This window comes from Triticum aestivum, chromosome 7A, assembly GCF_018294505.1.
Source record: "Triticum aestivum cultivar Chinese Spring chromosome 7A, IWGSC CS RefSeq v2.1, whole genome shotgun sequence".
NCBI classification, from domain to species: Eukaryota; Viridiplantae; Streptophyta; class Magnoliopsida; order Poales; family Poaceae; genus Triticum; species Triticum aestivum.
The window spans coordinates 160753219-160767048 of NC_057812.1; the positions used below are offsets into that span (position 1 = coordinate 160753219).

The 13830-nt window shown below is 43.1% G+C and overlaps 2 protein-coding genes across 2 annotated transcripts; one reads left to right on the forward strand and one right to left on the reverse strand.

Moving 5' to 3' along the window:
• The first annotated feature begins 503 nt into the window (after positions 1 to 503).
• LOC123149269 (uncharacterized) lies at positions 504 to 8450 on the forward strand. The gene is made up of 9 exons (XM_044568900.1): positions 504 to 1602; positions 1702 to 1833; positions 3091 to 3170; positions 4403 to 4818; positions 5440 to 5624; positions 5736 to 5821; positions 6003 to 6136; positions 7055 to 7354; positions 8036 to 8450. Exons 1-9 carry the CDS (start codon positions 874 to 876, stop codon positions 8218 to 8220), a joined length of 2247 nt encoding a protein of 748 aa, XP_044424835.1. The 5' UTR covers positions 504 to 873; the 3' UTR covers positions 8221 to 8450.
• A 1113-nt stretch (positions 8451 to 9563) lies between these two features.
• LOC123152441 (uncharacterized) lies at positions 9564 to 13069 on the reverse strand. Its single transcript, XM_044571983.1, has 9 exons — positions 12846 to 13069; positions 12575 to 12744; positions 12413 to 12475; positions 12197 to 12216; positions 12059 to 12103; positions 11460 to 11548; positions 10712 to 10851; positions 10068 to 10156; positions 9564 to 9947 (listed from the first exon to the last, which is right to left on the reverse strand). Exons 1-9 carry the CDS (start codon positions 12934 to 12936, stop codon positions 9812 to 9814), a joined length of 843 nt encoding a protein of 280 aa, XP_044427918.1. The 5' UTR covers positions 12937 to 13069; the 3' UTR covers positions 9564 to 9811.
• Positions 13070 to 13830: the final 761 nt, after the last annotated feature.

Sequence of the window (13830 nt, forward strand, 5' to 3'; positions counted from 1 at the left end):
CGCTCGGCTAATCTGTGCCAACCAACCGCTCCCCACCACCAACGCCACCGGAAAATCCTACCGCCGTCGAGAAGGGTGGGAATCGCCGATCTGGAATTTTTTCCCCATCGGAGCGTGTTTCTGCCGAAGAACTATGGCTCATGATACCATTTGTCAGGACCGATCTAGACCTATGCGAATTTAGCAAGCAAATCAAAGAAATTTGGGAGCGGGGAAATCTCAGATCTGGATGTATTTGCTATTGATTTAACTTTGAAGTATCCCGTAAGCCATCGAGGCGAATTCTGTAAGAGAAAAGACAGATCACATGCCAGCCACATCCCGGCTGGTTATATAGGCGAAAGTGATTGACAAAGTGAAAAGTAACAGTAACTACTACTGTATAACGGTACATTTAGGAAATCAACGGCTCTCGACGAAGCGGTAAGGCGTGGAGGCATCTCAGTCGTTGGATAACTGAATCTCATCGACACCTGCAGGTTCAGGCCTGACACTAGATTAGGAGCGGGAGCCAGCGTTTTCTGGAAGCCAGATAACCCTAGCGCCGGCCGCCGCCGTCCCTACCCCGTCAGGTTGTCTCGCAGCCGCGCCGCCTCCTCTCTCCCCTCTTGGCCATCGACCCGCCGTCTCCCCGTCGTTTCCGGCGCCCCCCGGCTGCCTCCATCTGCACCTGGTGTGCCGAACGGGGCCCAGCTCCTCGCGAGAAGCTATCGCGCGGAGTGCGGCGCTGGAGCCACAAATTGCACCAAGCCATGCGGCCTCCGAACAGGGCGTCTCGCGGTAGCGTCTCCGCTCCTCCCGGCCGCACTCGCGTCTCTCCTCCGCCCGCGCAGCTCACCTTGCGGCCGTCGCGGTGAGCCTCCGCCTCATGCTATGGCGCGGCTGCCGCTGTCGCCATCTCCACCGGCTTTCACCCCCGTCAAGGAAGAGCCCGACGTCGGCACCACCGCTGCCGCTCGCACTTCGCGCCCACCGCCCCGCAAGAAGCGCCGCCGGGACCACCTTCCGGTAACCCCAAGCCAGCCGCTGCTCACGCCCCAAACTATTCTGTCCGGGATTTCGAAAACCGATTCCTTCGATGTCAAGCGGTGCGGGGAGCTGGACCTAACGCCGATGACCGTGCCCACCTCCATAAAGAGCGAGCCTGACGCCGACGACGGGGCTGGCAAGAATGCAGGAGGGGAAACATTGCGCGCACAACCGCACAAGAAGCGCAGCCGGCACTGCCTGCCGGCAACCCCAATCCAGCAGCCCCTTTTCACTCCCCAAGCTACCCCGCCGGGCATTTCAAGGGCCGATTCCTCTGTGGATAAGTGGAGCGAGCAGCCCAGCGCAACGCCGACTACCACTGTCAAGCGTGAGCTCGATGCAGACGCTGGCAAGGACACGGGAGGGAAGGTGGTCCGGAGACGACGCCCCTACCCTCAGAGGCCCATTACAGAGCAAGCCCCCACCATGTGGGCTAATCGTGGACGCCTTGGCCGTCTCCTCCACAGTCATGTTCGCACGCACCAATGGCGAGATGCTGCAGGGGTCTTCTCCGTGCTCCTACCTGGCATCCAGCGCCCTGACTCCTTCGAGGAGGTCCGCAGCATTTTAGTGGTAAGCAGAACATGCAGGGTGTAATTACTAATTTTTATAGCAGCTCATGGTTTTGGTAAAGTTAGTGTTTTCTAATGAAGGCTAGTTGCTCGATTGAAGGATGCGATGGATATTCATAGACGCCTTGCTCAGGATAGTGGCAACCATGGGAGGAGAACCTACTACCACCGGACGCAGAAGGTTTTTGATGTTTGGATACAACGGCTAATGTGGTTGCCTACTTCTGCAAAAGTAAGTTCCTAATTTGTTGTCAACTTTTAGACTAATACAATGTTAAATTAGTTAATTATCTTATTCTTGTATATACCATGAGTAAATTTGTTAATACAACCATATCTGAACAAACACCTGAAAATGGAACCAGGGTTTTGTTATAATCCGTATTGTTACCAATCAGTACTATTCAGAGCCTAATTGGATAAAAAATGTTTCCTGGAACAACATTGAATTCCAAATCCAACAGGAATTAGGACTGTTCATTTGTTTGGATATAAGCATAGTAGCATACACATGAAAGTTCCTTATTATTGTACCTTTCGTTGGATTTTTGTATGAACTTTATGGGGAAAGGGCATTTGCTGTGAAGTCTGGTCAGCAATCTTCTGCTAACTTGTGTCTATAGGAGTGATACCGTTGCTATAGTAGAGATTATTGAAGCCCATCTGGCATGTGCGCATTGCCCTGTAGCCCGCACAACTGTGAGCTCTGCCTTCTGATGCACCTATATTTTGTTGCTACCTGAACTGTCTGCAGTTGCTCAACACCAGCTGTATTTGGTAAAACCATGGGTGGTCCTTCATCAGTAGAACAACATGAACTTAGGGTGAGGTAAAAGCTGACACAGGGCAGAGGATCAAAGTGTATTGTAGTACTCCTGTTTATGTTCTTCAAAAGTATCCTACATCTGTTCTTTTGTTTTGGGATTCTTATATTCCAAACGGCCTATTTTTTAAGGCGACGCCTTACCGCCTTAGGGAGGGGGGGCGCTTTGGCGCCTAGGCGACGCCTAGGCGGGCGCTTTGGACGCCTAGGCGCCCAAAGCGGTCGATTTTCTAAAGCGGAGGGGGAGCGCTTCGACGCCTAGGCGTCGCCTTAGGGACGCTTTAAAAACATAGCAAACGGCCCTCTTTTTGTTGAGTTCGAAATCACAATATGCAGTTTTGTGCACGTGTGTTTTTATTCTGTTGTGGCTTGCTAGTATTTTATAGTTAGGTTGGTTGCAATTTAAACTTCTGCATGCCATGGCAAAATTGGATTCAGTTGATCGGAAACATTGAGTCATAACTTCGTATGTTCATAGACTCACCTGAATACTAAGGTCATGGGATTAGCTTAATAAAAAGATCATGTTGTACATCATAGTCTTCAGTTCTAATTGTGTTCTGTTTTCTGTGTTACCTCTGATCTAATCCTTTTTATTATACGGTAATAGATGTACAAACATCATGCTCCTTTGTATTTGCTAAACCCTGTTAATTTGTTTGGCAGAAACACATGGTTAAACTCGAACTGGCTCTATTTTATCTTTCACAAGGCAAGATCGACGATGCACACAATGCAACAAGAGTGTGAGTTACCGGCACAGTCTGTTAGTGTTTACATCTGCCATGTCTTGTACACATATTTTGATATGCCTTTTCTTGGGAATACACTGATCTGTGATAGGCTTATAGCCATGTCATCTTGTTTGTTGTTACAATTTACATGCCTAATTCATTTACTTCCTTAATGAAACCAAGTATCAGTCTATCATGTTAAATCCAAAGAAATTGTTTTTTCACATGTTATCAGGCAAGGACTGTATTGCCTGCGAGGTACTAGGTAACTTCTCATTAAGGATACAATCCATTTTGGTCCAGGTATTTGTTACATAGTAACAGGTTGAACCACCTTTTTGTTTTTGCACAAAACATTCCACTTTGAACCACATTTAACCATTTCAGATTTTGAAGTGGTTCTGACATGATTGCCCCATTTGTCTGGGTAGTGTGTCACTCGCAACTTGACACATTGCAGGCCAATTGGGACATGCATCTCACAGATACTCTCTGACATGGCATAGGCTAGCCGGCGATATGACAGAGGCTAGCTAGAGATGCGATGTCCATCGTGGCAGAGGCTAGCTGGACTGTCCAACGTAGCAGAACTTGGGTTACCAGAGAGCAGTAATAGCTAGCAGAGAGCGGCTGTTGGACCTTCGGTTAGCCTCTGCCACATCAGATGCATGTTTGCAAAATGTACGCCACAGTTAGTCTTGCGATGTGTCAAGCAATAGGTGACTGTTACATCACCCTGATGAGTGTGACCATCACATCAGAACTAATTCAAATGCTAAAGTGTTTTTCAGAGTGGAATAATTTGTGCAAAATCTGCTTCAAAGTGTCACCGAAAACTAAATGTGGTTCAAACTGTCACGTATCACAAATATCTGGTCGAATGTGGAATTTATTCTTTCATTAACAGAAGTAGGCACCCAAATTCAAGTACATGGTTGGTGGTGTACACTCTCACCTCCAGCCAACTGAGTGGCTCACGAGACATTTGTGTGGTATTCATATGCGTCAATCTAGGAAATTTTTTATGATGATGAAAGGAATCTACAGATAGTACAAAAGTATGCATTTGTTAAATGCATACATTGTGTTAAGATATGTGTAGCATCTTAATTCTGGTAACTAGAGTACTTTTCAAGTGTTGAAGCTTTTGGATGATTTAGTTTCTTGTTTTAATTTTCTCTTCCACAGACATGTCTTGTCAGCACTGAGATAAAAGAATTGAGAGCTTCTATTCCTTTTTTCAGCCTCATCGCGAAGGACGGACTACAGAAGGAACCAACTCTAAATCTGATACATGGCTTGATATCATATGATAAATGGTACTCTGGCTTGCCCAAAGATATGCAACTTGAGAGATTTGATGTGTACAATGAATCATGCAAAATTTCTATGTCATCCAATACCTGTGGAGAAAATGGTCTTCAGGATAGTTCAGATGACAATTGCAGCATTGATGTTGATGATGCCAGTTTTCCTGCTTGCTCTTCAGAAAGTTCTATCAATAATGGGAATATAGACAAAAAATGCAAGATTCCCAAGAAATCTCGTTCTGTTTATCCTGTTAAGGAAAACGATTCAGTAGATTCACAAGTGAAAGAGGAAGTGGTTTCTGCAGATTTTCGAAGCGTATTTTTTAATACCTCTGATGCCCCTACCTGTGGTTAGTGACTTTCCATCTACTTCTTCAAGATGTTCATCTGTTTTTTCCCTTCCACTAAGTACTAGGTAGTTTCGAGTTCTGGGGATCTGTAGAAAAATGACACTGAGTGATTACATTACTGGAACATCTAGAGCAATCATAAAGAACCACTGGTTTGATGTCATATACCTTCTAATACATTTTGTTTTTCGACCATCCACTTCTATTTGATAGCAATACTGCAACCAGTTTTAGCCTTTATTTACTTTTATTTGATGCATCTGGATCCAAAATATGAGAGTATGACATGAATTTTCAAAGAGGTATATAAACAATGCTTGACAACTCTTAAGGTTTGTTACTTCTTTTTGCATCCGGCAAGTCAGAAACAGATTTTGATGAATGCGCTGGAAGCATCGTGTAGATTTATCCTTCTTTTTGTTAGAGTTGGATCGATCCTTCATCGTTGGTAGTAATGTATTGCATGTACATTATAGCTTCGTGGCTGTCCCTCATCAGATCAACTAGCCTCATTAATCTGAGCAACCGTTTGTCCATTACTTTTGTTATCTTTATCAAGCTTGTTTTATAGCTCCGCATAATTATGTATTAACATGTTAGATGTTATTATGGTACTTGAAGGGTTGGAACAAAGCTTGTTGCCACTACGTCTAAAGCATGCTGCTGGGACTTCAAGTGATTGCTTTGATTCGTACTGGAAGTACAAGTCAACACCTAATGCCTTCTACGCAGATGCAGAAAGATGTCTAAAAGTGGCTCTTCATTCGTCACCACCAGTAATGGCAGCCTTATTGCCATTAATACAGGTACTTGTCTATCAAACCAGTACCCCATGTTTTGCATATAACCATACAATTTCTTGTATGGATTTTGTTTTCATCTGTAGACCCATTTTAGCTACCTTTACTATGGTGTAGATTCTCCTGCTTGGTGATAAACTGAAAGATGCACTTTGTGAACTTGAGAAGACCTGCCGCAGTTCTACTACAGCGCTTCCTTTCAGGTTGTCAAGCCATCATGTCGTTGGTTATCATTTAAAGCAATTTGTTATCTTAAATCTCATCTCTCATTTTATGTTTCTAAAACATCTTTTGACTATGGTAGTTTCTGTTTTTTTGTTCCTTGTCTGCACTGATATAAGCTATTGTGAGCTAAGTGGCTGAAGTTTAGTTTTTGTAATGCAGATTGCGAGGCAGACTGCTAGAGTATTTTGACCAAAATCAAGTATCAACTATATCTTCTTGCTATGAGGAAGCTTTGCAGAGAGATCCTACATGTAGCTACTCGGTTGAGAGGCTAACTGAAATGCACAGAAAAGGTTTTGGCTGAAGACTTTTTCTCCCATGGTGCTCTACTATTTGATCAATTCTAGTTTAGTAGTCGACTCCTTACATTGGTACTGCTACATACATTCTAGAAGAAAAAAAAATTGGTATCAGCAAAACTGGACTGAAGTAATGAACTATTTCTAAAGTCCATATTTCCCCTGCAGTTAGGCCATTTGTCAACGGAATAAGATAAACAAATGGACTATTGAGGAAAGAAGTGTTAAATCGATGTGTTGCTATTACTCCAATACCTACCTTTGACATCACTGAAACCTGCTGTATGGGAATTATAGTGGTTTACGCTAAGGTGTTTACTTGGACTGGTTTCATCAATTGGAAGGTCTAAAGCAAAGGGTTTTAGAAGTTAGTGGTGGCTGGTTGGCACTATAACTACTAACCTTCTCTTGTGGCACTAAATTCGGTATAGCGAGTGGAAATATTGCTATCTTGTAACTATGCTCTTGATTTCATCACTGGAAAAGTAACTCGAAACTACAATCCCGAAGAAACCGAATTATTCTTGCTTGTTGCATGTCAAGTATTCTAGTCTCAAGCAATCCATACAATTATTACTGATACTGGTCATTTTATTAGTAAAGTAGAAATGTCATTAGATTGTTACATCAAAACAGAATAGTAGAGAAGATCGTGCATGAAGTATTTTACAGGACATCGTAGAATGTAAGCATGTTGATCTTTCTATGAAGCCATTTTTGTGATCATCAAAACAGAATATTAGTAGTGATATCACTATCAGAAGAAAAAATGAACTTCAATGCTACTCGTGGTTTCCCAGTTTCTAAAGTTTATTACATTGCTTATCTATGCGAACTTCAGAAATGTTAACGATTTGATTATTTTGCTAGTGGCAATGGTTAAATTTTCTTAACCTGTTGTTGGTTCCCCAGGATATTATAATACCACCCGACTACTTGAGAGAATTGTTTTGCATCTAGACTGTGTGAACGGGAAGCCTTCCATCTGGGAGGAGCTTGTATCATGCTTGCTTCGGCTTTTTTCTGATCGTACTACTGACTACGAGGATTGTATTTCATGTAATGTTGAAGGAGATGCATCGATTGATGCTTTTAGTAGTCTTTCTTCAGTCTTCTTTGAGCAACATACGAGGGAATCATGGAAGCACCGATGCAAATGGTGGATGAACCGTCATTTCAGCCAAAACATCTATATGTCAGAAACTGCAAAAGGTAACTGCTTGTCCCTCTAACTCAATTATTGCTGAAATGCAATCACGTGGTGCTCCCCTTCATTTGATCAACTTTCTCAGATAGTAAATGCTAAGACTACATTGATATAGGGCAATCTCTAGTCCATTGGCATTTAAACTCGTGGTTTTCTTGGCAGCCCATGTTTAAAAAAAGTTGACGGGTATCTGTATAACGTGGACCCTGGCTGGCCCAGTTTGATATTAGATTTTGTTGGTTTATAGAACTGGCATACCTTATTACAGCAGGATAAGGCTATCACTTGTTAAAATATTTTTTAGGTAGCTGTTAGTAATTGCCAGGCGTATGGTGCAATGCCTTCACCTTGAAACGATCATGGCATCACGGGGTTCTCCTGTATGGGACAAGACAATGCTATGGAGTTAAACGTACTAAATTTGGCCCTTTGTGTTTTCCATACCGATAAAGAGCTGACTACAGATATTAATAACTGTAATAAAATATCTATTGTGCAATATAGAAAATGAATATATGTCAGCTACACCAGACTATTCTGTGCGCACTAAATTCTAGGCATTCATGATTTCTTTCTCTTTTTGCAACTTCCATTTTACTCTCAGATGCATGTCCCCCACTTGGCACGATTCCAGTTGCACTGCTGTGTTGTGATCACAGATAATGACGTCTTCCGTGTTGTTACAGGTGATTGCAAGCTCCTCGCTTCCAAGGCATCTTGTGCTTCTCACATGCTTGGGCCTGGATTCCCATATGTCAAAGCAGCCAAGAGCTATCTTTCCAAGCAAGAGGCTAAGCATGAATCCGGATTCTTGTCCAGTAACATGGAAAATTCTGTCAAGTTATTACAAAGTTTGGAGAAACTAATGTGATGACTCCGTTTAGTTCAATCTTTTCTTTTTGATAGGGTAGTTTATGTTGTTGTATAATTTTGACATATAGTTTTAGCGTCCTTTGCGAGGTTAGTTTCTGTAGAGCGGGAGATCTACATCAGTGCATCCCAATATTTTGTGTATCTGGCGATTGTGAGAAATATCAGGATCAACAGCGGTGTCCCAATATATAGTGTACTACTAGTATTTGGCACTTGTTAGCCACTGGTCAACAACTTCTGTTGCCCCCGGTGTCCTATTTGGACAAGTAGCAAACGAAGTCGATTTCACTCCCAAGGCTTAAGAGAATGTAAGAGCAGAGCAACACAGTAGAAAATGTTGGGGGTGAATGTGGAGTTGGCAGCGATGGAAAGCCTCACCCTAGACCTGCATTGGTCACTCCTTCCATTGACGACGGAGACCGACTGTTCTGAAGCGGTATCCATCAACGCCTAACACGTCGCAGTATTCATCCAGGGTTCAGATATTCATGAATTTGTTGAGGAAAGGAATGTATCTATTGTTAAGATAAAGGGTGTGTCTGGCACATCTAGATGTGTTCTAGTTATTGCACATCTAGATGTGCTCTAATTATTGCACATCTAACTGAGTGGATCAAGTATAAAGAGAAAAAGAAAAAAGAGAAAGAAAATATTGGGTGTGTCTAGGGCACATCTAGATGTGCTCTAGTTATTACACATCTAAATGAGTGAATCAAGCATAAAGAGAAAAGAAAAAAGAGAAAGAAAATATTCACACGAATCTCAATGTAAGATCAATGACTTTTGACTTAGATGTGCAATACTTATGGCACATCCTGGAAAATATTCACACGAATTTCAATGTAAGATCAATGACATACGACTTAGATGTGCAATACTTATGGCACATCTAGATGTGCTTTAGCAAAACTATAAAATAAACCACAAAGCCAATTTTGCGAGTCATGGCCTAGCAAGGCTATGTACTTCCTCCGTCCAGAAATACTTGTCATCAAAATGAATAAAAAAGGATGTAATATACATCCCTTTTTATTCATTTTGATGACAAGTATTTCCGGACGGAGAACATCTCTTTTTATTCATTTTGATGACAAATATTTTCGAACGGAGGAAGTAGGTGAAAGCAGCAGTGTGGATTCATAACTTTCCACCGGAAATTGCCCCTGCTATGATCTCTGATTGCGTCTACTGGAGTATTTTTGCTAGCTAATAGAAATACTCTTTCCCTGCAAAAAAAACAAAAAAAAGAGAAAACACAGAGGATTTTGTGCTTGACCAATTTTAGTCAAGAGTGCTCGTAAACCGTTCAGATCACAATACCGGACAGTGACAGCAAAGAAACAGATACAAGACGTGTATTCGTACTGATCACTGAAAATTTTACGACTGTGTCCCAGTGGTTTCGACAGGCACTGCAGGTCAGGTAATGCAACGACAAGAGCTAACCGCTCGCCAAAGTACAGCCGGCTAATCTAGGGGGGTTTTATCGTCCACAAACAATCTGATCCGTGTCACTGATTTACTGGGAACTCATACCAGGTACCAGCCCTGCCGATTCGCAGCTACCAGCGTGCTCTCTACTTCTCTAGTTAGTTTGCCACCGCCGCTGCCGGTGCTGCCTCCTCCTCCGGCGCCATGTTGTTGGTTCCGCAGCCAGGGCATATGTAGCGCTTCTGGAGCTCCTCAGCGAGTGAATGGTGCAGATTCTCCAGTTCGGACACGCGCTTGCGTCGAGTCAAGGAAAGCTTCCGCAAACACACACGGATGAAGAAGCGGCAGGAACATATGTACATATAAATAATAGTTGCGCAAACAAAGTGATTTTTAGACAGGTGAAAAGGATATCCTCCGAGCTCCTGCAACTTCTTCGTCTCTTTCATCACAGCCTCCATAAGAGCTCTCTTTGCTCGCACATCAGCCAGTTCATGACGCAGCTGTAAAACAAGGCAACAGTCTTGAGAGAGCTGTTAAAATTTATGTCCATATAAAACGTCAGACAATGCGCATTCCTGCAAAAGCAGCGAACTGAATACATAAAAAAAGCAAGTACTACTATATTCTTGTTAAAATTATGAGAATCGCTATAGCTTGGAAGTTGGAACTATAGTTCTCACAATGCAGCAGCAGCATGTGAAAAAAACCCGCAGCAGCAGCATCTGCCTCAGTACGTGCATGTTAGCCCCGTACGGTTGGAATTATGGTGGTCCTAGTGTTTATCATACAAATGTCTTTGGAAACATTTAGCACAACAAATATTTATCAGCATAAACTTCTATATTTTGCACCGTGACGAATAGCATTGGCATTATTTTCTTTGACTTTTGAAAAGGATAATGCAGGTAATACACACATGTCTAGCACATTAGTTCACAGCATGTAAAACTAGTTGAGTGATACACGGAGAAAACCAAACAAGTGTATCACATCCATTGAATAGTTGAATAGTTAATAAATAACACAATATTGGGTGAAAGAATGGAGAGAAGAACCTTTTCAAGTTCAAGCAGGTCCTTTTGATACTCTTCCTCCAATACATGCACCTCAGCATTCATCTTGTTCATCTGATCAACCGAATCTGTCAACATACCTTCTGAGTCCATAGTTTCATTCATGTCGCTCACATTTTGACCTGCCAAGGTGAACATTTCAGTCCAAGAGGAAACAAGAAAGTAGCAATATAGAGCACAGTACTTTAGACAGGAGATTCATAAGGGCAAATGAGAGAAGTATCATGCAGCTCATACCCTTAGCACATTGCGGAGCACATAATTAACAAAATGATCGCAGAAAAACAAAGCCAACAATAGCTTGCCTTACAATAACAGAAATTATATCTGTAAGTATATGTACAACACAGAATGAAACACATTTCCAGCTTACACAACACCGAATGGAACACATTTCAAGATTCTTTATCTTATTAAGCAATCACATATTTATCTTATTATGGAGGATAGAATACAAGAGCAGCTTATCAGCCATTACATTATTATGTGCACCCTTACTCTTCTACGCCACAACAAAGACATAGATTGATCTAGCTAAAAATAACAAGCTTTTGGGTACAGACATAATAAAGAACAGCACAGAAGTACAACTTATAATTCCGGTTACCCTTCAAACTATGCAAAATGAATCAAACAGAAACAATATGGGAACTGCAAAATTACAGGAACCCTTCTTAAGGTATTCAGGAACCGAAAGTGTTATGTATGCACTGCGAGTTGGCGTCCTTACCCTCTGCTGACTTGCCTTGCTTACCATCTGCTGATGGCGGTCCAGAGCACCTCTCTGCTAATTCTGCAGAAGCCTTCTGTTGAAACTGCCTGCAGAGGAGGAATGAAGTTTATCTCGAGATAATTAGCAAATAAGAAACTTCTAATGCAAGTTTCAGCTAGCAGGCAAAGAAAATATACCAAGTAGACATAATAAAAAAAGAAAAGGTAGAAAAGTGATTCTGTTCGACTATTCTGAAGAATTAAACAAAACTTAGTAGTATCCCTTGACACTATCTTCATAAGGTTATAGCAAAGGATCTTAATAATGCTGTCCAAAATATCACATGATTACCCTTACTGCAGGTTAATGTGTTAAAACATACTCAATGCTCTATTTCACGGATCACTGTAATTTCGAGATCCACATATATATCCCTATTCGATCCCCTCACTGTAGTTTGAACATAGGCGAAGTACTATGCCAGACAATGGCATGGTCGTTTATATATAGTACCAAAGCAAACAAGAGATGCAGCCCAAGCCACAGCTGAATAGCTGATTGCATATCCAGGGAACGACATGTAGTCAGTGCCGGCAAACCAAAAGAATAACACATACCTTATCCTTGCATTCATTTCAAGCATCTGTCTCAAGAACTCCTCTCTGAAACAACCAGCGCAGGCGCATGTGTAAATTAGTTGATATGTACTGGAGCACAACAGAAACAGCACGATAGACAGAGTCCATCCCACTCACCTCTCGATGTCCTCTGTGCTCTTTGGAGCCATTTCATCGAGCACCAAAAGCGCAGCCCCGCCAGTTCCAATTCCAATCACACACACACACACACACACACACACACACACACACACACACACACACACACAACACCAACACACAAAGCGCGTCATATTTAAGCAACAACAGGCCAGGATCCTAACTGAACCCGCTTCGATTATCGAGATTTCTGACCTTAAGCGCCTCCAGTTCAGAGCCCAGCTTCGCGATCTCCTCCTGGAGACGAGAGATCGTCGCCTAAACGCACCACGACAACACGTCGAACCAAATCAGGCGAACTGGCACTGAACGGAGGCACGATTCACACGTTTCGGGGCGAGGGAGATGGGGAGATACCTCGAGCGCCTGTATCGACGCGTCTGCGATGGATGCCTGCACCTCGCTCCCGCGCAGCTCCGTCTCTGCCGCCTCCCGCGCGCGCTTCGCGGCCTCGAGCTCCGCCGTGGCCGCGTCGGACGCTGAGACCACGTCGTCGAGGCGGCGCTTCAGGCCCGACACCGTGCGCTCTGCACTCGAAGCGGCGGCGGGCTTGGGTTAGCCGAGGACGCGAAACCCTACGGTGCTACAGGGGTGGATGCGGCGAGGCCGCGGGGAGGGGGACGCTTACCGCCGTGGGACTTCTCGGCCGCGAAGTCGCGGATGATGGATAGGAACTGCTTCTGGGGCTCGCCGCCCGCCGCCGACGCCGACGCGGCCATGGGGAGGAGAGGAGGAGAGGGCGACGATTGCGGGACGTTCTTCTGGAAGGTTCTGGAACTCGAGAGGGTTTTGAGGGGGGCGGGAATGGAGCTGGCGACTGGTCGTGTTGGACAGCTGGAGCTTATAAGACTACGCACGGTAGGAGTAACTTGGCTAGTAACACTACATATATCTACTCTCTCCGTTCCATATTAGTTGTCACTAAAACGGATGTATACTAATATGAAAAGAAGGGAGTAGATAAAATAGATGATTTAGCGATCAATAAATAAAGAAAGAGAGGCATGTGGTAACATAGCTAGTTACTACTAGTATGAGTAACATCACACATATTAAGACCCTATTTGGTTCATAAGTCCTAGGACTTTTTCTAGTCCCAATTAAAAAGTCCTTAATCCCTAAAAAGTCCCTCTCTGTTTGTTTTCAGAGACTAAAAAGTCCCTAGTCCCTTCCTAAAGGTTATTAAATGACCATGTTGCCCTTAGTATATAGAAAAATAGCAATCAAACAACACCATGGGGTGGCGGGCCAATGGACGCATGGAAGGACATTGTTGGAAAAGTCCCAAAAAAAACTCTCCTTGATTTAGTCCCAAATGTCTAGTTTAGTTCCTAAAAAGTCTCTCCCGTTTGGTAAAAAAGTCTCTAAAAGGGACTTTTTCTAGTCCCTACACAAAAAAGTCTCTGGAAACAAACAACCCTAAGGCAATATGAGTCTATATTCTAATAAATGAAGTGTTGCATGTTACCACACATATGTTACTCCTCACTATAGATGTAGTAACATTGAGTAGTAACATGGCCATGTTACTACTATATGTTACTACCGATTGTGGCTAGTCTAAACCCTCGGCAACCACTCTATTTTGTTTTTCCTAAAATCCAAAAGTGCGC

Coding starts and splice junctions, on each gene's coding strand:
- LOC123152441 (XM_044571983.1), bottom strand. CDS start 12,936: ATGGCCGCGTCGGCGTCGGCGGCGGGCGGCGAGCCCCAGAAGCAGTTC. Junction 12,745..12,845: donor GGCCGAGAAGTCCCACGGCG/GTAAGCGTCCCC, acceptor CTTCGAGTGCAG/AGCGCACGGTGTCGGGCCTG. Junction 12,476..12,574: donor CGTCGATACAGGCGCTCGAG/GTATCTCCCCAT, acceptor TGGTGCGTTTAG/GCGACGATCTCTCGTCTCCA.
- LOC123149269 (XM_044568900.1), top strand. CDS start 874: ATGGCGCGGCTGCCGCTGTCGCCATCTCCACCGGCTTTCACCCCCGTC. Junction 1,834..3,090: donor GGTTGCCTACTTCTGCAAAA/GTAAGTTCCTAA, acceptor TTTGTTTGGCAG/AAACACATGGTTAAACTCGA. Junction 7,355..8,035: donor TATGTCAGAAACTGCAAAAG/GTAACTGCTTGT, acceptor GTGTTGTTACAG/GTGATTGCAAGCTCCTCGCT.